At 41.4% G+C, this 22,834-nt stretch overlaps 2 protein-coding genes across 2 annotated transcripts in view; one reads left to right on the top strand and one right to left on the bottom strand.

Moving 5' to 3' along the window:
- The first annotated feature begins 1,577 nt into the window (after positions 1 to 1,577).
- Positions 1,578 to 7,213, top strand: pccb (propionyl-CoA carboxylase subunit beta). Its single transcript, XM_054613819.1, has 15 exons — positions 1,578 to 1,850; positions 2,491 to 2,610; positions 2,738 to 2,806; positions 3,079 to 3,135; positions 3,216 to 3,329; positions 3,520 to 3,630; positions 3,899 to 4,007; positions 4,095 to 4,215; positions 4,325 to 4,406; positions 4,498 to 4,621; positions 4,866 to 4,973; positions 5,255 to 5,355; positions 5,834 to 5,932; positions 6,286 to 6,385; positions 6,526 to 7,213. Exons 1-15 carry the CDS (start codon positions 1,611 to 1,613, stop codon positions 6,645 to 6,647), a joined length of 1,677 nt encoding a protein of 558 aa, XP_054469794.1. The 5' UTR covers positions 1,578 to 1,610; the 3' UTR covers positions 6,648 to 7,213.
- A 1,421-nt stretch (positions 7,214 to 8,634) lies between these two features.
- Positions 8,635 to 22,834, bottom strand: part of stag1a (stromal antigen 1a) — a 40,561-nt gene continuing 26,361 nt past the window's right edge. The window contains exons 3-32 of the mRNA XM_054613261.1: positions 22,359 to 22,479; positions 21,949 to 22,104; positions 21,531 to 21,627; positions 21,352 to 21,428; positions 20,682 to 20,886; positions 19,974 to 20,125; positions 19,667 to 19,740; positions 19,323 to 19,446; positions 19,036 to 19,134; positions 18,834 to 18,913; positions 18,288 to 18,395; positions 17,947 to 18,061; positions 17,477 to 17,594; positions 17,131 to 17,234; positions 16,373 to 16,465; positions 15,755 to 16,048; positions 15,463 to 15,533; positions 15,128 to 15,296; positions 14,241 to 14,333; positions 13,638 to 13,812; positions 13,354 to 13,493; positions 12,677 to 12,778; positions 12,401 to 12,549; positions 11,959 to 12,087; positions 11,653 to 11,855; positions 11,340 to 11,508; positions 10,734 to 10,850; positions 10,454 to 10,568; positions 9,851 to 9,931; positions 8,635 to 9,308 (exon numbers count right to left, since the gene is read on the bottom strand). Of these exons, the coding sequence (XP_054469236.1) occupies positions 9,285 to 9,308; positions 9,851 to 9,931; positions 10,454 to 10,568; positions 10,734 to 10,850; positions 11,340 to 11,508; positions 11,653 to 11,855; positions 11,959 to 12,087; positions 12,401 to 12,549; positions 12,677 to 12,778; positions 13,354 to 13,493; positions 13,638 to 13,812; positions 14,241 to 14,333; positions 15,128 to 15,296; positions 15,463 to 15,533; positions 15,755 to 16,048; positions 16,373 to 16,465; positions 17,131 to 17,234; positions 17,477 to 17,594; positions 17,947 to 18,061; positions 18,288 to 18,395; positions 18,834 to 18,913; positions 19,036 to 19,134; positions 19,323 to 19,446; positions 19,667 to 19,740; positions 19,974 to 20,125; positions 20,682 to 20,886; positions 21,352 to 21,428; positions 21,531 to 21,627; positions 21,949 to 22,104; positions 22,359 to 22,479 (3,754 nt within the window). The 3' untranslated portion in view covers positions 8,635 to 9,284. The remainder of the gene's footprint in view (positions 9,309 to 9,850; positions 9,932 to 10,453; positions 10,569 to 10,733; positions 10,851 to 11,339; positions 11,509 to 11,652; positions 11,856 to 11,958; positions 12,088 to 12,400; positions 12,550 to 12,676; positions 12,779 to 13,353; positions 13,494 to 13,637; positions 13,813 to 14,240; positions 14,334 to 15,127; positions 15,297 to 15,462; positions 15,534 to 15,754; positions 16,049 to 16,372; positions 16,466 to 17,130; positions 17,235 to 17,476; positions 17,595 to 17,946; positions 18,062 to 18,287; positions 18,396 to 18,833; positions 18,914 to 19,035; positions 19,135 to 19,322; positions 19,447 to 19,666; positions 19,741 to 19,973; positions 20,126 to 20,681; positions 20,887 to 21,351; positions 21,429 to 21,530; positions 21,628 to 21,948; positions 22,105 to 22,358; positions 22,480 to 22,834) is intronic.

Raw genomic sequence — 22,834 nt, forward strand, 5'->3', positions numbered from 1 at the left:
TATTACTGTTATTGAACAGGGTGGCCTATATGTAAAACAGGATATTCCCCAGAATATCCATTGGGCAGTCTACACTTTGACTGAAATCTTTTGAACAAATAGTTTTAGAGACAAATGGGGGAAATAACTCCTTGTACCAAGGGTTAGGGTTAGGGGGAGGGAGGGAGCTTGGGTCCATGTTTACTTGATGCTATTCACAAATACTTCAACAAGAAGTAAACGGCTACTTTTACAAATGTATCATCTCTACAAACAGTTTCGGCGTACACGACGTAGTACATTTATGAACCCTTTCCGTAAATCTGCATCTCTGCATACTTTGCCCAAAGGAATTACCCACATTTCATTGCAATGCGATGTTAACCATGGGGTTACCAGTGTAAAAAAAAAAAGGGAATCATGGGTGTTCAGCTGTCTCATTACATTAACTCAGAAACATTAATGATTACAAATGGAACATTAAAAAAACCAAAACACAGCACCTCCCTCATTCACACAATAACCTGCCCACAAAAAATCAAAAAAAATTTTTTAAAGAAGAAAGTAATAAAATGTGTCTAATTAAACAAGTAAATATGAAATATAAAGTTATTTCAATAACAAAAATTGTACTGCTGAATCACCAGTTGACAGTACCATTGGCCGTGTGATACTACTATTATTGAGAAAATATACATTTAACAGGATTACAATGATGTTTAATGGTAAAAAAATCAACATGTTATATTGGTATTTCCACCAAAGTTTTTGTTGTCACTGAATTGTCTCTCACAGTTCTATCCATTTATTGACATAGAATTGATTGGAAAATTAAAAGTTGTTAAAACAACAAACCTCTTTTCCTACCTCTGAACAACAGAGTTTCAATTTAGGTTGGTTTCAATGCAGAATGAATTCGATTCAATCAAGAACACATCATATTAAATAAAGAAATCAGAGGAATGGAATCAGAGATTATATAACACAGAGTTATTCATCAAACATTTAATTTTTGAAATAACCTCTCATCTTTTGAGGAAAGAGCCTGGAGGACGTTCAAATCAGGGAGTAAAACATCTAAAATAAATACCTATAATTTTACATAATTTTTTGACGTTGTTATGGTAACGTGATACAGTACCAGTCAAAAGTTTGGACACACCTTCTCATTCAACTACTTTGAATAATCTAAAATATAAAACATATTCTGGTTTGTTGAGCATTTGTTTGTTTACCACATAATTCCATATGTGTTCCTTCATAGTTTGGATGTCTTCAATATTAATCTACAATGTAGAAACAAATAAAAATAAAAATAAAGAAAAACCATTGAATGAGAAGGTGTGTCCAAACTTTTGACTGGTACTGTATGTTGCAGCAAAGTGCTGTCCCATTCTTATTTACATCATTTCATGTCCTCTCACACTCTACCATTTACCAGGTAACTTAAATCCTTGAGGGTTCAGGGTTTAAGGCCTTAAGGATGGGACATTGTGATTGGTCCCTCCCAGGTCCCGCCCCTCACCACGTGGTACGCAATCCTTCTTTCTTATTGGCTTATTGTGAGAGCCCAGAACACACGCTTTAGTCTCTGCCCATCGCCATCGCGAGAACACACCAGTCAGGCAAACATGGCGGCCTTCAGTATGGCCCGGAGAAGCGCTGGACTGTTAAACGGGCTGAGGGCGTCTTTCAGGAGTCTCACGCCCGTGAAATATGGCGCAGTCGCTGCAGCAATGCCGCCGACGACCCTGCAACAGGACTGCCGCTGGAGCTCCGTCAGCCCCATGAGCGTCAAGCAGAGGATCGACAAGAAAAGGGAGATGGCGCTGCAAGGAGATCAGAAGAGAATAGATGTGCAACACAAAAGGGTAAAAGCAATGTTGGTTCTCTTCTATTCATGTTGAGGTAACATGTCAGTGGCTTTTGCTGCTACACTGACAGCTGGAGTTGCTCACATGCTTGGCTCAAAGTCAATAGTTGCTGCTGGAGGTTGTTTTTTCTCTCTCACACATTTTAATGACCTTCAAATACAAACTTTCTTACCTGTTAAGTGACACGTCGGCTGATTTGCAGTGTGACAGCCTACTGACACTCTGACAAAAGGTTGTCAGTATATACTGTGATGTATTTCAATATTTGGCATAAATTTGTGTCATAGGCTTAGAGATGGTACTCTATAAAATCAGTGTCAGTGAACCTAACCTATAGAAGGAAGTGATAATGATAAAACCCCCTGTAGATTTATGGAATATTATATTTTGATATCAAAATATCTGGTGAAATAGTTTATTTTTCAGAAAGTAATTAGGGTTAGTTTGGCTAATCCAGCAAGTTTAGTGTCTGTCAAATCAAGGTTGTAAAATCATAGGGAAAAAAATCAGTATTTCATCCTTCTAAATGATCAACAATACTGTGCACAAATGTGTATAGTATCATGGTATCTGTTGTAACATGCACCTGTAGTGTTCTCTCAGTAAATGTGTAGTAACGTGGTGTTTTGTGTTGCAGGGTAAATTGACAGCCAGGGAGCGACTGCAGCTTCTGCTGGACCCGGAGTCCTTCGTGGAGTCGGACATGTTCGTGGAGCATCGCTGCTCTGACTTCGGCATGGAGCAGGACAAGAACAAGGTACCAGCCGGCACGCAGAACACAACTCAGCAGCGTCATGCTTCATCCACTGGAAACAAGAAACTCTTTCTTCAACTGGGGTTTGAAATACTTGATCTTGTAATATCTTTGTCTCTTTCTGTCCTAGTTTCCAGGCGACAGCGTCGTGACAGGCCGAGGCAGGATCAATGGAAGGCTGGTTTATGTATTCAGTCAGGTACAACATGTTGTTATACTCAACGGATTCATCATTTATTGTCATTATGCAACACAGGGATGCACAATGGAATTCAGTAACACAACAAACAAAATAAAACAAAAACAGTAGTACATTCCTATAGTGCATTTATTTTAATTTGCATCATAAGGAATGTAAAACTGCAGAATCAAAAACAATTCTCTGGGCAGATAATATGGCCGACATCTTCAAAAATTCAATATAAGGCAAAACATTGTCCATCAACTTTGACTTTTTTGGGTTTCCCTCAGAACTTCACAGTGTTCGGTGGCAGTCTCTCTGGAGCTCATGCACAGAAGATTTGTAAGGTAACAGCTACTATATAGAAATATTAGCGAAATAGAAAATGAGAGTATGGATGTACAACGTAAAACAATTCTGCTCTCAGATTATGGACCAGGCTTTGACAGTTGGAGCCCCGGTCATCGGGTTGAACGACTCTGGAGGAGCTCGGATCCAGGAGGGGGTGGAGTCTCTGGCTGGATATGCAGATATATTCCTGGTATAGAAACTCATTTGCATGTCACTGCTCATTGACAAAAAAAACAACTTACTTTTTAACCTCCTCACATTTTTGTGCTTTTAACATATCAAAATGTTGGTATTTTGAAATTCACCGGGCTGGAGGTTTAAAGTTATTCAGACGCTCCAAATGACAAAAGTAAAAAAACAAAACGTTTCTCCGTTTCCAGAGGAATGTGATGGCTTCAGGAGTCATACCTCAGATCTCCCTCATCATGGGTCCCTGTGCAGGAGGAGCCGTCTACTCCCCGGCCCTGACGGATTTTACCTTCATGGTTAAGGTAGGGAGCTGCACAAATAAAACACTAAACTAATTCCTATGATTTTTTTAAAAATAAGTAATTATCTAATATCAACATTTTATGTTTTTTTTTTTTTGCCACAGCATACATCCAAAGTGAAATGTTACATATATTTTTTTAAAGTCAGCATTCTGCTACTTTTAGCTAATTGTGGATAACGGTGCAGTAAAGTGATACATAATGAATTATGCAGTTATTTTTCTAGGATTGTATTCCCTCTTACAATTGTGTGTCTGTCTGTGTCTAGGACACATCATACCTGTTCATCACAGGACCTGATGTTGTGAAGTCTGTCACCAACGAAGACGTGACCCAGGAGGAGCTTGGTGGAGCCAAAACACACACCACTGTGTCTGGTTAGTTCGTATGTCAAAGGAGGAGTTCAGGGTTCTGTTTGACTCGATATTTCAACCTTAATTGAATGTCTCCCGTCTGGTTCTCAGGCGTGGCTCACCATGCTTTTGAGGATGACGTTGAAGCCTTGCTCAACATGAGAGAGTTCTTCAACTTCCTGCCACTGAGCAATCAGGATCCCGCTCCTATCAGGGAGTGCCACGACAGCAGGTAAACAATTACCCTGACCTCCTCTTGTAAGAGAAAAACAATAACTTATTAAAGGGAGAATATCTCTTTGTTTTTTCAACTCATGCCTGACACGTCGTCCCTTTTCCAGCGATCGTCTGGTTCGCTCATTGGAAACGATCGTGCCGATGGAGACAACTAAAGCCTACGACATGTTGGACATCATTAAAGCAGTAAGTGCACACACACACACTGATATGTGCAACCACAACTTATTTAATCTCTGTAATTAATAAAGGTTTCCTCTCTTAATCATCTGTTCAGATAGCGGATGAGGGCGACTTCTTTGAGCTCATGCCCAGCTACGCCAAAAACATTGTGGTGGGCTTTGCCCGCATGAACGGACGCACTGTAGGCATTGTGGGTAACCAGCCCAAAGTGGCTTCTGGTGAGTAAAATAATTGAAGGGGCCAAAAGTAAGAGAGGCAATCGGAAGGGATTAATTATCAGTGTTGGGTCATTTCATTCTGTATTTTTTTCCCTTTTTTAAATTATAAATGCAAACAAACCCAGTCCTAAAAAGAGCATGGCGGGAATACGTTGGGAACAAAGGCATTGTTACTTAATTAATAATCTACTTTGTTGTGATTTAGTCTTACTACTCAGTTCTGAATATCTGTCTTGTTTATCAGGTTGTTTGGACATCAACTCCTCAGTGAAGGGAGCCCGCTTTGTACGCTTCTGTGACGCTTTCAATATTCCCATCATCACCTTTGTGGATGTGCCGGGCTTCCTGCCAGGTATTCTTTGAAAATCTAGCAGTGCACATACTGTACACTGGCTGCATTTAAAGATTTAGCTGCAAGCTCAGGGAGAGATACAGATACAGTAAAAATACACAACGGTAACACGTTTTGGTATGGGAGAAAGCCAGGTATCTTTCTCCTGAATATTGGCGAACCAGGATAAATCATGTACTGTACACTCAAGCTAAAAACTGTGTTACTTAACATTGAAAATGTAGCTACTGTCACATATGACCACTCACACTCAATATAACCGCGGTGATGGTTGTCAACAGGGACCTCTCAGGAGTACGGAGGCATCATCAGACATGGAGCCAAGCTGCTGTTTGCCTTTGCAGAGGCCACTGTCCCGAAAATAACCATCATCACCAGAAAGGTGCGTAAAGCAAAAAAAATAAAAATAACTGCAGCCGTATCAGCCAAGGAAGAGCAACCGAGGAAAAGATCCCATTTCAGATGGAGAGTCTTAATATATTGAACTCCACCTGACTCAGGTGTGGTTCATCAGCTGATGATCAACAGCCTGAAAGAGGAATTAGAGCCAGCTAACAGGACACAGACCCCTAGTGGAAGGGAGGGGTCATAACAATGCTATAATCTCGACTTGACAATGCTGCCTGCTCTTCAGTATGAATAGAGCAGTGCTTTTTTTTTTACTTGGCTTAGGCAAATTTGAAAAGTATTTCATTCAGATTTGCAGTAAAACCCTGGGTTTAGATAATGAATGCTTTCAAGTTTAAAAAAAAAAAGTGTGTGCTGGGGGGAAGGAAAGTCAGAATAAATGTTGTTCACTGTGGACTTGGAGACATAAGACACATGACTGGATGTGTGTTTTTTGTTTTTGTTTACCCCAGGCTTACGGAGGAGCCTATGACGTGATGAGCTCCAAACACTTGAGAGGAGATGTGAACTACGCCTGGCCCACTGCTGAGATCGCCGTCATGGGTGCCAAGGTACAAACACCCTCGTTCTTTCTATTTGTCCGTCTTTATTCTCTCTCTCTTTCCTTCGTTTGATTCGATAGTGTGCATGAAGGTCGGCAGCGAAGCACGCCATCGCATCTGCTGTGCCAGCGGGGCTTTTGTGGAAAGCTCCTTTGAAGAGTTTCTGGAAACTCTGACGTGCTCTCAAAGACATCAGCTGGAAAGAGAAGCGCACCAGTGTTTTTGCTGAGAGGACCTGGCACAAAACAGAACAGCATGGAGAAACAGTTTACATGAAGGAGCATCACAATGTGAAGACAATCTCTGACCTGGTGATCGCTGATGATGACGACACATGGTCTGTTTCTTTCTTTCCCTCTCAGGGCGCCGTTCAGATCATTTTCAGAGGAAAGGAGAACCAGGCGGAGGCAGAAGCTGAATACGCGGAGAAGTTCGCCAACCCTTTCCCAGCTGCTCTCAGAGGTCAACTTTCTCACTTCTTTCTAGCACTCAAAAAAAAAATGATGTGCCGCTCCTCATTGTGCGTGTGTTTTTAAAGTCCACACGCACCGATAACATGCATCATACACTTCAGTTTCTGACCGGCCGACTGTTTATTTCAGGTTTCGTGGATGACATAATCGAACCGGCGACCACTCGCATGAGGATCTGCAGAGATCTGGAGGTGCTGGCCAGCAAGAAGCAAGTTAATCCCTGGAAGAAACACGCCAACATTCCTCTGTGAAGCACACCCCAACCGTGTCCTCATCAACACTGTCTAAAGGAACTCGCTGTGGGATCTTTTTTCTGATACTGACCAGGCATTCAAATGAACTGCAGCGTGACCTCTAAATAACGACTTGGGTTGCCTGCCAAGTAAACGATTGTTTAGTCATGCACCACTCTAGCAGCTCCAAATTTCCCTTCCAGCTCACTGATTGTGTTTTTGAAATACAAACTTGAACACACACAATTGAGGTAATTGCTCTGTCAGTAGTGGCCATATTGGTCACTTTGACACTTGGGACAAGATTGAACAAGATCGTATCTGAAAGGTAGTAGATTAAGTTTTTCGCCGATGAAACACGGGCAACAAACTGTCAACATGATAGAATTAGTGGAGTTGTATTTAGTAAAAGGTTTCTGGTGTGTACAGTAGTTAGCACTTTCAGATGCACTCCCCGTGTTTGATGTCGTCCATTTGAGGTCATGAAAAAAAGTCATCCTGACACTGTGCCTTTCCCTCTCTGGCTGGCTCTGCTCCGCCATTTGTAAAATAAATAATGGACTCAATACCATGTGTTTGCTTACTTACTACTTTTAACAATGCAATACTTTGTTTTTCATATTTGAACAATATAATGTGTATGATGTAATTCCCATAGCATTAGGTTTAAGGATGAAAGCAGACTTTGTTTAGATTTTCAGACCGTGATATCTTCAGTGGTTGGATGCATTTTTACCATTCTAACTGCTCTTAAAACGTCCATCTCCATTCGTTCTTTTGCACTTTGAACTGGAAATAAAACCCTGACTAATCTTTTATGAGGACCCTGGTACATAGGGAACTATCAAACTCAACTTAAGCCAACGTGGAAGAGAAAAGAGCACAATATCATAGAAAGTACGAACACCTACAGTTCCATGGCAACTGAGCAAACTCAATCTGACTGCTGCAGAACAAGCGAGCAAGTTAACCTTGAGTTGAGATTGTTGTGACCTGTCAAACTCTACACACAAACACGGGTCAATCAATCGATTACAGATTTTATTTTATTAAAAAGAATTTAGGTTCACAGAAAAAAAAACAGGCTTTTAGAGCATTTTAGGGCAACTGATGTCAACTGCACTGCAGAAAAGATCCAATTGTCTCTGATATTTACAGGAGGACTGCAAAGCCAGCTGAGGGAGAATGTAAATGATTGATTAACCGACAGAGGGTAAACAACTACATGGCGGGAAACATTCAAATCACATTCAAACAAATCTGTCAGACATAAAAATCCACCACTGCACTGGATTTGAACAATGATAACAACAAATCTAAAATTCCTTGGATCAGTTAACACTGAAGGCGATGTATAAAAAAACAACTTGATTTGACCTGTAGAATGAGCAAACCTAACGGATACTCTGCTGTAATACTGAACTGTGAAACCATTACAATCAGAACCTACAGCGCTTAAAAAGTGGTGTCCCACAGCAACAATCTGAGCTTGGTAACCATTAGATATGAGTTACGGGTGTAGGGGGGAGGGGCTGGAATATACTGTAAGTATGTAGGCCACAATTTGGCAACAAACAAGATACATATTCAAGAAAAAAGCTGTACAAACATCAGACAAAAACAAAAACACACTTGATTTAAAACTTTAGTACTAAAGCTACAGAGTTCAAAATATGTTTATTGTCTTTTTTTTAGAAACATTTTAACTTCAAAACCTATTCAATGGCGCCTCTGTCTGTGTGTGTGTGTGTGTGCAGAATGTGTGAGAGGTACATCACTTCCGCCAGGTCAGTCTACAGCTGTTGACCTCAGGTGTGCATGTTCGACTACTCAACCGTCATCACCAACACTTTCACACACACACACACACACACACACACACACACACACACACACACACACACACACACACACACACACACACACACACACACACACACACACACACACACACACACACACACACACACACACACACACACACACACACAAAAGGACTCAGATGGGGGACAGAGAGAGAGGAGGGGGTCGGTGTGGGGTAATAAGAGCAAAGATATATAACACTTAGTACTGAGATCCTCTCCATGTTGGATTTAACAAGACGGATCGAAGTGCGACACCAAAAGAAGGGTGGGGGGGGCTGTACAGAGTGTTCCGCCGCTCTGTGCTGCTGATCGGGAGAGAAACCAAACGACTGTACATCTGTGTAACAGGGAACCGTAAAAACTTTGAGTACTCATTGGCCGGCAGCAGGGTTACTTAGCCAGAGCGCCATCAGAGCTACCGCTAACAAGAGCAAAACCATCAGACTGGAAAGGAGGAGGATTTAGAGCAACAAGAAGCTCTTGAATCCGGACTAGATTCTGGAGAATATTCTGGATCATCCGGCCTTGCCTGAAAGAAACAGAGCTTTATCCCGTTTCACACTTCCCGGTGGGATCCAGCCGATGCGGGATCCATCGGCATATCCACTTAACAAACATCCTTCCATCCATCGTGTCTTATAGAAAGAGAAAAGTACTTCAACAATGTTTTTTTTTCTTCTTCTTAAAGAGTTTGATTTTGCAGGTTTTCTGGGTCAGACTTCCCAAACCCCTCCCTTCTGTTTACTCCTGATGTGGATCGTGATCTTGGGGTTCTTTACCTCTTCCCAGATCAGAACATGGGCATGCTGAACCCCTGGAGAAATGGAGAGGAGAGCGACTGTCAGACATTACATTACATTACAGTCATTTAGCAGACGCTTTTATCCAAAGCGTATATATTACATATCATTCACCCATTCACACACTGATGACAGGCTACCATGCAAGGTGCCACCATCAGACTCTAACTAGCAACATCCAGTCCACACCGATGGCAAGCCTTCGGGAGCAACTTGGGGTTAAGTGTCTTGCCCAAGGACACATCGACTGTCGAAGCCGGGTATCGAACCACCGACCCTCTGATTGGAGAACTACCTTGCTCTCCACTACGCCACAGCCGCATCAGACAATGTTAGACAAAAATATCTAAGCTTCAACTCTGCAGTAAGCCAAAAAAAAACAAAAACTGCAAATTCTGACATTTTAGAGGCTGGAAGCAATCCATTTTTTAACCTTTTTGTGTGAAAAATTAATGAAATTATAATAAAGATAGTCTTAGATTAATTTGGTGTCAACTGGCTCATCAATTAATTGAATAATAGTTACTTTCAAATTGTCGTGCAAAGTTTTACTTACCGACTCGTCCTCAATCATGGCTGCAGAGTCGAAGAAGTCTGGTCTTAATTCTGCTCGTTCTCTTCTGTTCCTCGATGGCGGCTGGGAAAGACAAAAGCACAAATGAAGACATTGAATTAAAGGTTCCATATTGTATTTTTTTGTTATAATGCAGCTCAAAGTGCTATATAAATACTGTGAACGAATCAAAAAGCTCAATCCATAGAGAAATACACACAGGATTTCCGGACGGATGTGATGTCACAACTATACATACGATACATAAACCATTTCACAGTTTTAAACGCAAACATATATAACATGTCCCAGTTTATTTCCAGTTACAGTAAATGTGAATATATCAGCAGACAGGAAGTAAACATGGACCCAAGCTGTTGCCTTGCAATGCATTTTTTGTTGAAATACACTAAAACAGAGCATCAGACAGTATGACAAAAATAAAGAGTTTTTTGTACATTAAAACGTGAAAAGCTGTTAAAATAAAAGTATGAAACTGGAAATCAGCATATAATGGCCCCTTACAATTTATTTTTTTAAATAATGCCAAGGATCTTAATTATTAAGAATTTAAAAGATGTGTTTGTAGAAAGTGACATTACTGACCAGGTCGATCACCATAGTGTCTTCAAACTCTTCGTTCATGTCCTCCAGCTGGCCCCGCGATGACATCATCACGTCCTCGAAGATGGGCTCTGCGTCATCCTCCATCAACCCTCGCCTGATGGGAGATGTCATGTAGTAAAAAAACAAAAACATTTTATATATATTTTCTTATTAGCTCTTCATTCATTAAAAAACAACGTATGAACTGACATGAAACATGTTGGAGGCATAAAGTCGACCTTCAGCGAACGTCTTTCTCTTTAAAGCTGAACACACTTACACAGTCTGCCGGACGCCCTGATTACTGCGTGCCTTGATGTAGTTCAAGCCCGTCCGGTCCTTCCTGTTCACCTCCTCCATCTTCTGCTGGCCGAGCCACGACATCTGCATCTGAGGACTGAAGACAAACGGAGGATCAACATAAGAGGCGAAAATATATTGTAAAATAATCAGTAGCAATCTATAACAGAAGTATTTGCATATTCTGCATGAACTGTAAAAAAACTATTCAATTAAATTAATCATTTTTATTCAAAGGGATTGAAGGAAAATGTATTATATATTATTTATTGCTGAGTCATATGTATGTTGATGTTTTTTTGAATATGATATATGGTAACTAGTTTGGGCGCAGGTGAACACATCTGCAAGCTGAGCACACAGTCATGCTTTTCAAACATAACAGCGGCATCAAGAAAAGTGTGTGTGTGTGTGTGCGCTTCATAACTAGAGGGCACTAGGGCCCATCATGAATCAGCACTGTATTTATTCCCTTTATTGCACAAAATCCATAACTGTTATGATAACATCTATAAGGCTTCCACATCCTTTAAACCTGATTTTCAATGCTTGTAGTCCTTAAATTGGAAGGACTTTGTATACTCACTTGTGTACGAAGTCGTTCTCTGATCCGGGTTCTGAGTCCGGGTCGGGCATGTGTTCTGCTGGTCTGTTCTCTCTGAGAACCGTTGAGGTGAGCTGAGGAGTCTGCAGAGCTCCCGGTGTCTGAAGAGTGTCGTTACGCAACATCCACGAGCCCTCAACGCTGCTCTCCTCTGAAAAATCAACACACAGTATCGGTCACAGAACAGCAGATAACCCCAAACGTGTCTCACTTCCTATAACAGAGTCAGTGCAGCAAACCCAACTCGAACAAAGCATAGGAACTCTACTCTCTGTTTGTGCTCCCGTTTCCTCACCCTCGATGCGTTTCTTGTGTATCGGCGGCCGTCCCTTCTTGCTGCGGACCGAGCCGGCCTTGCTGCTGGAGCCCGACGTGACAGACATGTGGTCCTCGTCTCCTCCCGTCAGCAGGCTGTTCCTGTAGGAGATCAGCGGCAGCCACACGTCCTCTCGACGCTCTGACATGGACTCCGACATGAACTTCTCCAGGTACGAGTGGCTGAGGAGACATGGCGCTTTTTTAGCATTTTTTAGTTCATTTATTTTCTAATTAAAGAGAGTTTTGCCTCACAGCAGGAAAAAAGATAGTAGGGAGTACTTACACAGTTTTCTTGTCTTGGCGTATTAGTTTTGAAGAAAATTCACTCAGAACCTCCAGGAAGGCCAGATTGATAGGAGGAAACTCTGGTCCTCGAGGATTCTGGTACTTAAATGCAAACTCGATTCCATCCCTGACACGAGAGAGAGAGAGAGGCAGACAGAGAGTGAGAAAAACAAGGAGACAGTTAAATAGAAATGGAGAGCAACACAAACTGTGAATCAGAGACACCAAAGGAGACATAAAAAGAAAAACTAGTCCCTTTTTTAAATCTCTAGCAGAAAACATTTATTCCCGTTGAATGGCTGAGCAGAGTGCTATTTGATGAAGACAAAATCCTTAAAATCCAACAGCCGGTCTCATGGCACCAAGACGCAATGCATTGTGGGGCAGCTGAGTGTGCAGTCAGCCTATGTAAGTGATTACGAACTCAGCCACAGTCTTACTTGTGCAGCGTGGCAACGGCCTCTCTGGTCTTGATCTGATCCAGACCGAAGGTGAGGGCGAAGCGGCGGGCCAGCTCCTTGATGCCGCTGACGTGAGACGATGTCCGGTCCAGGTTTGGCCCCTGGTCCTGCAGCAGCTCGTTGAACAGCTGCAACACACACGATAACAAAATTGTTTGTGGGTGCACACACGAGAGCTCTAATAACTAAAAGAATGCACTATTTATACACGAGCTGTGTATGTAGTTTGTATTATTGTCTTCATTAATGTCTCACCTGCTGCAGACTGAGGATGAGCGTCTTGGCACAAAGGATCTTGTCCGTCTGTCTGGTTTTACTCAGAGTCTCCTTGATGATGTCGCCATAATCATTATAATACTGAGGAAGAGAAACAAAGACAGATTAGTCCATGTATGCTGACATGATCGACAGATTGTCACCAACAATTGAAATCAAAGTCAGAATTTATGTGAAGAAAATTTTCCAATTTAGGCAGATTTTTTTTTGCTTGTTTAAAAGAAAAAAAGCTCCTTGCTTTTTACATTTCATTTGCATTGGACAGTTATTTCCTCCTCCATTTTCTCATCATTGCACTTATTCAGTTCTATGCTTTATCTTGCCGCAAACTAAAAGTGATTACTAAAATACATTTTCTAGATTCTATTGCAGTCTCATTTTTCCATTTAACACCACAAACTTAAAAATCTTGCATCCGTTATAATAGGAAATCAATGATTTTGCTAAAAGAAATTGCAATGAAATCTGTTCGGCAATCTAGACTCAAGAATAAAGATCATTTAAATCACTTCTTTAGATACAGTTTTAGTTCCAGTCTAAATGTTTTAACGTTTTTTCATCATCTTATTTTGACCACATTGCTGCATTCTAATTTTTATCAGTTTCATGTTGCCTCTTTATTTTATGTTGATTATGTGAATATTGTAAATATTCACCTTCATGTAGTGTTTGAAGATGTCGGCAGCAGCGGGCATGTCTACGATGTCGTAGATGATGAGTTTGCAGAAAGCCGCGAGCAGGTTTCTCCTTTTGTGGAGAGCCTCGATCTTGTTGGCTTCGTCTTCCTCGTCTCCCTCTACAGGTTGGCGGACAAAAGAATGAAGAGGAGGAGAGGAGGAGAAAAGTAGAAAATGAATATATCAAATGAATAGGGGCATTTTGTTCATTATATGTATGCTCATCTTGTTCGTATCTTAATCCTAAAACAATGCGCTCTCACCCATGCTCTGACTCTCATCGTCCTGGTCGATGAAGACGTGGTCCAGGACGAAGTTGAGCAGCTCGTTCTGCAGAGTGCTGTCGGGGTTGAAGACCAGCGGCTGGAGGCCCTCCCTGCCGCCAGAAACCAGCTGGTGACTGAAGATCATCAGCAGGTCGCAGAGAAGCATGAACGCCTGGATGAGAGGCACAAATGAGGAGTTATGATTTGATGAAAAAGTGTTACCTGTTCATTCACAAAAAAAAACTTAAGACCTAAGAAAACATTTCTTTCTGGGTCAACAAAAACATTTCTACCCGTCTATCTATCTATCTATCTATCTATCTATCTATCTATCTATCTATCTATCTATCTATCTATCTATCTATCTATCTATCTATCTATCTATCTATCCTCTCTCCTCTTCTCGGACTAAGAAGAAATTCTAGAAATTGTTTCATCAATCAAGCTGTCATAACATATCACACACTGTAACAAACGTGTCTGTTCTCCAGAATCCAAAAAAGGTTTCTGACAATAACGCACACATTCGTAAACGTCTAAATCTTTAGTGGTGATGTGTGACGGTGTGAGCAGGTCACAGGTGTGTGTGTGTGTTGCTACCTGTTCTTTGACCGGTGTGTTGACGTTAGACAGGCACTGCTGGCACACAGCCAAGAAAGACTTCACCACTCTCCTGAGCGCCACAAGGTCATCCTGCATACACACACACACACACATACAAACACACAAACACCACACCGAACCATTAGTGTCACACATTATGAGCACTTGGAACAGAAATCGATATTAAACGGTAGTATCAATCAGGCTACATTATCGTTCCCTAACTGCACCAGAGAAGTAATCAAACTTTAATGATTTCATTAAATCATCGACTGACTTCATTGAGGCAGAAAAATCAATACAATTTGTGTGGACACATGTTGAGTCTGTCAAAAGGCTCAGAGAGCAATAATTACAATCAACTATTTTATATTGGGTTTTAGTTTAGTAGTAATGTCAGCCCAGGTTGTTTATACCAAATAATTCAGTTTAATTCAAATATTAATTTTAAGAGAAAATAATCTTTAGTTGAGCTCTAGTTTATAGTGAAAAATAAAGTATATAATGGGCGCACATGGGGAATCTTTAAGCTGCTGTAGGTCTGAGTGAAGGTCTATAGAACTATTGTCATGAGTATAACTGTTTTGGAGATTTGGGCTTTAGGCCATCCCTTAATAACAGCCTTGGGATCTGATGCCTCTGTGCTGTGTTTAAATGTTAAATCAGATAGATTGGGAATAAGCCCCTGAATGGAGGTAAGCATCCTCTCTAATACTGAGCACCTCTCTGCAGAAATACAGATAAGCTGCTGTCCCTCTGGGCCACTGATGCTCAGACACGGCAGTCTTAACTCTGAGCCCCTTGTCCCAGGATACACCTGGGATATGAGTGTGATGTGAGTGTGTGTGGTGTTAAAGCTCTTGTCGGTGAGGTGAGTGCGGCACCTTGCTGGGAGCCCCCTCCGTTATCTTGACCAGCTGCCAGAGGACGGAGTAGTGGGAGCACTGCAGGGCCTGGACGGCTATCTGCTCCGGCATGGAGCCCTGCTCGATGCCCGCCTTCAGCAGCCGGTAGCAGTTCCCAAATAAATCCCACCGTGTCAAGTCGTGCGCGCTGAGTCGGGAAACAAGAGGGAATGAGGATGTTCAGTCATCAAGTTTATTTATTATTTATCAGTCAGTTTTACAGTCACTTCTGAGTATCTTTCTGTATGGCGTTAAAAGCCAACTCGTGCTAAACAAACGCACAAAGTATGTAAGAAGTAAAGAGAGACTGTTACTTGTGGAAGGCTGTGAGTCTCTTGAGCGTTGATAAAACGTTGTAGATATCGTCATCATCGGCCTCCTCCGCCTGCAGAAAACAAACACCTGTTAGTAAACAAAGACTAGGGATGTTGGTGTTACACGTATGCGTCTAAACCACTAGGACGCCTTAAAACTGCATATTTCTAATCGTCCACAATTCCTGTGCAGCTGAAGACTGAATTTAACAGACTCCCCTAAGAGATATTATAGATCACATACACACCCCCAAACTTATCTTCCCTCCCGGACCAACTCTCCCCGTCATACCTCCTGCAGCAGCTCCTCGACGGAGTGTGCGAAGCGATCCGTCATCTCGTCGATGAGCTGCGAGCGGGCGATGTCCACGCGGTTCATGATGGTGTACTCCTCGGAGCAGAGGATGCTGTAGGTCTTACTGCAGGCCTCCAGCACGTCCATCTCGATGTGCTTCTCCACCACCAGCCGGATCTGCTTCAGCAGGCCGTCCAGGTGCTTCTCCATGCGCCCGGCGCTGTACACGTCCAGGTCAAAGAACTGAGGGATCTGCAGCAGGTTGGCTACCTTCTCCGAGTCTGCCTGGTACTGTGGTCAGGGAGGCGGAAGAGGTGGGAATTAGATAAAGAAGACTTGTAGCATACAGAAAGAAAGCACAAGCAAATACAGAGGCAGAAAAGAGAAAAAAAACAAAACTATCAATCAACAGTGTTTCAGTTTCCCAGTTTGTAAAATGGGCAATTACATTTTAAGTATTTGGCCAGCACACGTTCAATAACACTTCTCCTGACTATAAAAGTAACACCCCGATCAATTATTTCGACAAACAGATCATTCACCCAGCCCGCTCATTAATCAGTGTCTCTGGCCCCGCTGCTGCAGACTGCAGGCTGGGTTTCAGGAAGGTCTTACCTTGGACAGAAGCATGGGCAGAGCCATGATGAAGTGCTCTGTCAGTTTGTTCTTATCGTCTATCTGGGTCTTCCTCTCCTTCGCTGTCAGCACCTTGACAAGCAGACACAAAACCCAAGGTCAAATGTAGAAGGTTTAAAAAAAGAAAGAAGAAAGGGCGATAAAACAGGGCTTTTGGGTTATTTGGAACATTTTTGTCCTCTCGTTATGACCTGGAAAGTTTTTGTTGTGTAGCTTTTGCTACCTCTGTCCCAACCCATGAATCTGCCCAGGATACTGCGCCTTGCTGACAATAAATAACTAAATGCTAGGTACATACATTAATTAAACAAATATACAAATGAGCAAAAAAGCACAGTGAGTTGTTGCCATGTCACTACGACAAAGTTTGAAAAATTTAGAGAGATTTGTTAACTTTTGGATATTCTCAGTAATATTTTTCTCAAATTGAACAGTGCATGATCTCATTGCAGCTTTTAATGAATCTATTTCTCTGATCACAAAACACACAAAAAACTGATACTCGTGAACTTCATCTCTTGTACAAACATAAAGTTCACTGTGTTTGAACATAGTCCTGTAAATATCTCTTTATTGACATTGGCAGATTTCAACTGCCACATCTAAATTCAGACAGATTAGCTTTCTACATGAAGCTAATAACACATGCCTTCTCATTACATCAGTCTCACCTTCAAGTAAACTTGTGTACAATTCAAAGTAAATGCTGAAGTATCGTTTGTGATTACTCGACCTACCCGTTTGCCGGTGCCTCTGCCAACAGGTGGGTGTGCCTCTGCTGACTGTCGGATGGTGCACACCATCAGCTCTATCAGAGCACTCTCCTGTCTGTCTGACAACACTAGAGAAAGAGACAGACACAATGAGGAGAGAGAGAAAAAAATATGGAGACAAAAGGGAGAGGCAGATTGTCAGAAACACAGAGAGAGGGGTTAAAAAAGAGAAACCAAGAGAGAGTTTCAGTGAACAAGATTCCCTTACATCATCTCTTCTAGCTTGTCTTTGGCTCTGATGTTGTGCCTGATGTGAAGTAACCTCGAGCTATTTCATAAGCTTAGAGAGAGATCAGTGAGCGTGTCTTACCCTCCTCTCCCTGCACAGGCTCCTCCAGCAGAAGTTCAGTCATACACTCCCAGTCTTTCAGCAGCTCCTGAGAGCTCTCCCACAACGAGTCCACCAGGTAGGCCGCATGCTCATGAAGCTACGCACACAGAGAGACACTTGGTTTTTGCCTGCACCTTGTGAAATCTTATATCTCTTAAATACACAACTTTTAAATCAACCACAAATATGGTGATATTTTGTATAAGCAGAGCAAAAACAATGGAGTCACTGAAATGTAACATGTTTACTTTATTGTCACCATTAACCAGAACAAGACGATTCATTTTTTTGAGTGTCTCTTATCATGTAAATTATGCCAGGTTCAGGTTTCCACTATACCCCAACACACAAAAAGGATATAATATCGATCAATTATTTAAAAACAGCATAGATTTTCGCTTTGTGCATAATCATTATGTATAATTTAACATGTGTGAATCATGTGTTACCTCACTCTCCAGAAAGAAGAGCACCAGCATGCGAAGGAGGTTTCCGTTGGGACTGCTCCTCCCCCGGCGCTTAGCGAGCGCTTCTTCTGCCTGTGGGTCATGACGACTGAACAATCTGACAGAGAGAGAGAGAGAGAGAGAGAGAGAGAGAGAGAGAGAGAGAGAGAAGGAATAAAAAAGGTGATTAGACAGAAGCAGAGAGTGAAAAATAGAAAAACAGTGTTAATGGCAAATAAGAGACATTCAATACAACTGACAAATAAGATCCAACATAAAGAAAAAGGTATTTCCAGTCAGAACTGATATAAGATGAATTTGGAAAACCCTCAGGATGGACTTACTTCCTGTGCAGAAACTCTCCTGCGGCAACTGCCACTGGTCGGTGGGCCGAGTAAACCAGGTGGTAAACATTCTCACAGTCCTCATTGGATAAGGCGTCTTCACTGCCCCTACAACAGATGATCAAAACCAGTTACACTCAACGCAAAGATTTAAAAATGTACCTCAGTGTCTCCTCATTAAAAACAAAAGTGTACGAGAATTTAAAAAATCCACTTTGAACAGTTAAAAAAAAAGAGTAAGGTGAAACTATAAGTATTAAATGATTAAAGGGATATTTGTGGGCCAAAGCATGATGATCATTCTGAGTAAACTGACTATTAAAACAACCCTAGTTAAGTTCCTGGATGACAGACAAACTGTATGCTGTCTGATGTCAAAGCTCAGTGTTCGGTCCATAACCATCTGAAGCATCATGTCAAAAGTGTGAGCTTTTAATGACTTGAAAGTTATGTGAATAAGAACCATTATGAATTAATTGAAAATGGTGCAAAACTCCAGAGTCTGTGTTGGAAAAAAGAAATGTGAAAAGCATTGAAGTTACTCACTGCAGGATGAGTGTGACCAGTCTGATGGCCTCCACAGCCACGTCATACTCCTTATCCAGCGTCATCGATACAATACGGTCCTGTTAAAGCAGATACAACAGAAAAGGGACAAAGAGCTGGAATAAATAGGCAGAAATGCGAAAGAAATGTTGAGCGCCTTAAAAGCAGTCACGATTTAGATTTTCATCTTCGCTGGTGTTACCTTGAAGCGATTCGTGAACAGCTCTAGCTTGGGGAACAGTTCTCTGTTTGTGTACAGGTTCTGCAGAGCCTTCAGGCACTTCAGACGCACCTCTCCTTGCTGAAAGAGAGAAAGCAAAAGAGAGACAGTTCAAAACAAATCCTGGGGGGCAAAAAAGTATGTGTAAACATTATCAGACCAACTGAATCAATTCAACAGTGGTGTAACCAAAATATGAAGAAAAGATCAAACAAGCCTTGAAGAAATATGAGAAAAACACATTGGTGGTGGTACGACTGTGTGCTCACCCTATCGTGTAGTGTCCATCCAACATATTTCAGGTAACTATCATTAAGAAAAGCATCGCTGTACATCTTCATCCACACTCCGATCTCCTCGATACAGATGGCTCGGATTTCAGCAATGGCGTCCCTAGAAAAATAAAGAGAGAAAACGCTTATTTTAAAATCAGAACCATTAATATTCCCTTGTTAAAAATAATCTGTAATAACTTATTATTATTATGTCTAAACTTACTTTTTTGATTTATATTTTGAAGCACACTGATTCTACGCCTGTTGTATAATGTATAATTTATCTTCTAAAAAGTAAAAAAAATTGCAATAATTGCATCAACATGCACAAAGTCTACCTGTAGCGATGCACAAAGATTCCCTTGAAGATGGAGTTCATCATATTCTCTATTTCATCTTGGTTTTCTTGAAGCTGCAGAGACAAAAACACAAAGTTTTAGGCATGACTGGACCTTTTTACAAACATTTTCATATATAGTGGAATATCCCAACAAGCTAAGCAGAGACAACAGCTGTTATTCTTACTTAAAAATACAATACTACACTAAATTGAGCAGCTTAATGCACAAAAGTTCTGCATAAAAAGCTTTGGATTGTGATATTTTATTAAAAAAATGTGAAAAGTCCCATCAAACATCAACCAACCTCCTTCCTCTTCTGTAGCAGCAGCTCCAGCTTCTCATTGGCTCGTTTGCCGGCGATCTTGTTCCTCTCGGCCTCGTACTGTCTCTGGGTGTTGTCCTGGTGAATGCTCAGGTTCAGCGCCACATTCACCAGCGCCGTCATCAGCTTCATGGCTAGGCAGAGACAAAAATGCACATTATAGACCTAATTATACATATCCATTTAAATGCCTCAGAATTTGTGGGAATAACATTTTGGATGTACACAAGAAATTTAGTTTAAATTGTACATTATCAAGCTTACAACACAAGAATCACAGTGAATCCTCATTTTTTCATTGTGGCAAACAAAATATTCAGATGCAATTACAGTATATCAAAAGCAAGAAGATCCAACAGGGAAGATGTTTTCTTACATATCAAAATATGTGTCCAAATATTGAAAAACTTTTCAAGTGACTGGTGGCATTTCCACTGTTTATCTTACTTGTTTATAACTGCTTTATTATCTTTACAGACCTTCATTTATTTGAATTACCTGCTACTTGTAAGATGTAGTGTTACTAAAATAAAAAAAATAAAAAAACATGACTGGTGCTATCATTGACTGCCGGGAAATGTGGAGTTGTGTGTAACTTTCTAAATAACTGTTCAGCAATGTGCTGTAATTATAAATTTCTTCCGGTAGTGATGAGAACTGTTGCAGCGTCCATAAAGCTGGCGTCATTACCTGCTAATGTGGAGGTGTGTCTGAAGGCTCGCACTTGAGAGTCCGACAGCCCCGTGAGGAGGGAGATCACCGTGTCCATCATGTACTCGTCGTAGATGATGCTGTACTGACACTGGCGGATCAAAACGCTGATAAACTCGCAGAAGTTGTAGCGGAACTTCTTCCACAAGGGCCCCGGCATGGTGAGAGGATAATCCCCGCTGTCCTGTTGACGGAAACATAAGAGGTGAGACGGACTTCATTGTAGTTTATCAGAAGGATCTGGTTCACGTGAACTACATCAAGTCTGTGTCTTCAAACAGTTGGAATATTTGCCGCTATTAAACTGATGGTCGCCATAGATATGTGCTCAGGGACATGTTTTCAGCGAGGTGGACTCTTTTGCTGATTCTGGATGATATGATTTTTCTGTTTGTAGTTAGGAACACATTTGTTACCAATGAAGGAAACCACAACCGCTTTAATTTGTTCAACCTCTGCTATTTGTTTGTTGTTCTCTGCTCTGTCAAAAAAATTCATTTTTGAAAGGCTGGTAAAACAAAAAAGTTAAAACTGAAAACTGATGTGAGAGGTTACAGGTGCTTTTCATCTTCCTTTGTGCGATTTAAATCCAATCTTTGCAACCTATTACAAGTTCACTTGAAAATGAATCGCTGGAGCAGACATTTACCTCATCAAACTCTTCGGTCATCTTGCGGATGATCTCTGCGTTCTGCATGTTCCTGAACATCTCAATCCTCACAGTGCCTGGTTACAGAACAATGATAGATATTCTGTGAATCCGAATTTCTGAGATCATTAAATGACTGTTGTGGTTACACCAAGCTGCAGCAGTTTCCCTCGTCTTACCTTTGCATCCTGAGCACTGGATGAAAAAATTGATGAGATCCAGCAGCGCCAAGTCTCTGTCCTGTTTATACGACTCGATCCACTCGTCCACCACAGACTGTACACAAAAACACAGACACGAAACAAAAACACACACAATCACAATAGTGAGATATTTAAATCCTCCATCTTAACAAACCAGTTACACAGGAGAGAAAACTGATCACAAACAAAAAGAGCACAAGTGCAAACACAAATGTGCACTGACATCAGCTCAAAACAATCAGAAGTTTGATCAACTAGAAGTGCTGTAAAACCTGAGTTCAATACATTTCATTTAAATTAGATATAAGCTAAATCAATTCAATATATCTGATTAAATAATGCAAATATGACAAAGCTTATATTTTGCATGTATGGACACACCACAGTCACCCACCTGCATGGCACTCTTGCCCAGTTTGACCACCTCAAACAGAGTGACGGGGTCTCCGCCGTCTCCATTGTGTTGAACCACGCCGTTGGCTTTCCCTCGCCCTCTCGCTACGCCCACGGCCTTCTCCGCCGGTGACTTCCTCGGCTTCTTGTTGGATGCCTGAGGGGACGGAGACGCAGAAACAAACACCTTCAGGTAAATTCAAACAAAGGAAAACACACACTGGATGTTAGAAGAACTTGTTTACTAAAACCATACAACACACACACACACACACACACACACACACACACACACACACACACACACACACACACACACACACACACACACACACAGATTGTTACACACAGATTGTTTCTCACTCATCTCCTCTTTCTTAACACACACTCTCCACTGACAGAGACTCATACCGGGGCTTGTTTTCCAGGCCTCCCTCGCTTCTTCTTGCCCTTCACCTCCGGCTCCTCTATCTCACCCATGCTTATACTTAAAGCCACGGCGTCTGTTGCCCCAGACTCATTGGAAGAGTCCCTGAGAGAAGAAAACCACATAAGACTCGTATGCATTCAAAAGATTTTTATTCTTCCACAGAGCAAATGACGAATAACACTCTTCACAAAAGTGAAACTATGGAAAGCAAACCCAAGTATTTCGTTTTGTAATGTATAAACATTGACACACTCATTTGTTTTTTCACGTTTTGTGCAAAGATCATATGTTTATCTGGACACAAATGTGAGTCGTTGACAAGTTTTAAACAAAGGTTTAAGTTTCATTAAGGACAACACAGTAAGCCACCCACTTCCAAAAAACAACTTTTATCTAGCTTTCTACAGTACTGCAAATGCATGCAACTTGTATTTTCTCTCAATTGCCTGTTTCACTT

The sequence above is a fragment of the Anoplopoma fimbria genome, chromosome 15 (genome assembly GCF_027596085.1).
Source record: "Anoplopoma fimbria isolate UVic2021 breed Golden Eagle Sablefish chromosome 15, Afim_UVic_2022, whole genome shotgun sequence".
NCBI classification, from domain to species: Eukaryota; Metazoa; Chordata; class Actinopteri; order Perciformes; family Anoplopomatidae; genus Anoplopoma; species Anoplopoma fimbria.

Bases quoted from the DNA above. Each gene is read 5' to 3' on its own strand.
- pccb (XM_054613819.1), top strand. From the start codon at position 1,611: ATGGCGGCCTTCAGTATGGCCCGGAGAAGCGCTGGACTGTTAAACGGG. The intron at 1,851-2,490 runs GTAAAAGCAATG...TTTGTGTTGCAG, and splicing joins TAGATGTGCAACACAAAAGG to GGTAAATTGACAGCCAGGGA. The intron at 3,330-3,519 runs GTATAGAAACTC...CTCCGTTTCCAG, and splicing joins GATATGCAGATATATTCCTG to AGGAATGTGATGGCTTCAGG.